This window comes from Rutidosis leptorrhynchoides, chromosome 5, assembly GCF_046630445.1.
Source record: "Rutidosis leptorrhynchoides isolate AG116_Rl617_1_P2 chromosome 5, CSIRO_AGI_Rlap_v1, whole genome shotgun sequence".
In the NCBI taxonomy this organism is placed as follows: Eukaryota; Viridiplantae; Streptophyta; class Magnoliopsida; order Asterales; family Asteraceae; genus Rutidosis; species Rutidosis leptorrhynchoides.
Genome location: NC_092337.1, coordinates 303,594,932 through 303,596,181, shown reverse-complemented (window position 1 = coordinate 303,596,181; position 1,250 = coordinate 303,594,932). Strand labels below are relative to the sequence as shown.

At 41.4% G+C, this 1,250-nt stretch overlaps 1 protein-coding gene across 1 annotated transcript; it reads right to left on the bottom strand.

Moving 5' to 3' along the window:
* Positions 1 to 405: 405 nt before the first annotated feature.
* On the bottom strand, positions 406 to 981 carry LOC139849460 (uncharacterized). Its single transcript, XM_071839118.1, has one exon. The coding sequence runs from the start codon at positions 979 to 981 to the stop codon at positions 406 to 408; it is 576 nt and encodes a 191-aa protein (XP_071695219.1).
* Between the last annotated feature and the right edge of the window lie 269 nt (positions 982 to 1,250).

Below are 1,250 nucleotides of genomic sequence, written 5' to 3'. Positions count from 1 at the left end.
CAACGAAAACCAATAAAAACTAAAGAGAGAATAAGAACTTGAAAGAAAACAAGCCGGACTAGAGAGAATAACAGTGACGATCTAGCGCCTACAAAGTTACACAAACTAGCCCGATTAATCAAACCCTCAATAGAAGAAATGGAATCCGTGGGTTACACGTAAGTGTTAGTAGGAAAATTAACCAATCCCAACACGGCGGGAAGAATCTGCAACAAAGAAGGACGGATTAATGAGCCATTGGTGCCATTCGATTGATTTCTTTTTACGCGATCTTTTGGAAATCCAGCTATAACTTTGAGTTTGAATTTCGGATAGAATCGACCCAGGGGACCACGTTTTTTTGGAGAATAATTTCAGGTTCCTATGTTTCCAAATTATATAGCAAGTAATCCATTTGGTTGCTTGTCATAATGAAGAGCCGAAATTGTTGAGAGCGAATGGTTGGTTATTGATAATGACATCGTTAAGATTGGAGATAGAGGAGACATCTTGGGCCCACCAATCGAGGACAAGTTTCCATATGAGTGCCGTTTTGGGGCAAGAACAGAGGATATGTTCGGTGGTTTCAATATCCGATTCACATAAAGGGCATAAAGTGGAATCAAGATCAATGCCCCTTTTGTCAATTTCGAATCTAACCGGAATCTTTTTTTGAATGGCTCTCCATATGAAGATATAAACTTTTTGCGGTAGGAGTTTGTTACGGGAGATCGATAAGCTTAAAGCGTTACTCCTTAACTTTAGGGAGTTGATCAAAAGTGTCAAAGATTTAGTGGCGAAAATTCCTGTGGGATCAAGATTGTATTTCCAGGAGTCTTGTTTGTCGGATAAAGTAACGGAAGATATAATGTTGTTTAATTCCATGAGGTCGTTTGTAGCCCGACCAGTGGGAGGCCTTGACCAGCACCAATTACCAAATGCCGATCCATTGCTATGTGTAATTCTTTCAGCGATTGAAGCATATTTATTTGTCTCAAGCATGTATAATCTATGAAAAAATGTGCTAAATCGTTCCGAGCCGAACCAAGCATCATTCCAAAATTTGATGGAGACGCCATTCCCGAGACATTTTGTGATGGAGGAGGAGAATGAGGCGCCCGTGCTGTCCGCGATTTTTCCAGCTTTAATAATTTCTTTCCAAACCGTGCGACCTGAAATATTCCTGCAAGATAGGTTAGATCCCCCCCCCCCCCCCCCCCCCCCCCCCGTAGATACTAGTGATAATTTTTACCCAAAGTGCGTGTTTCTCA

Coding starts and splice junctions, on each gene's coding strand:
- LOC139849460 (XM_071839118.1), bottom strand. CDS start 981: ATGCTTGAGACAAATAAATATGCTTCAATCGCTGAAAGAATTACACAT.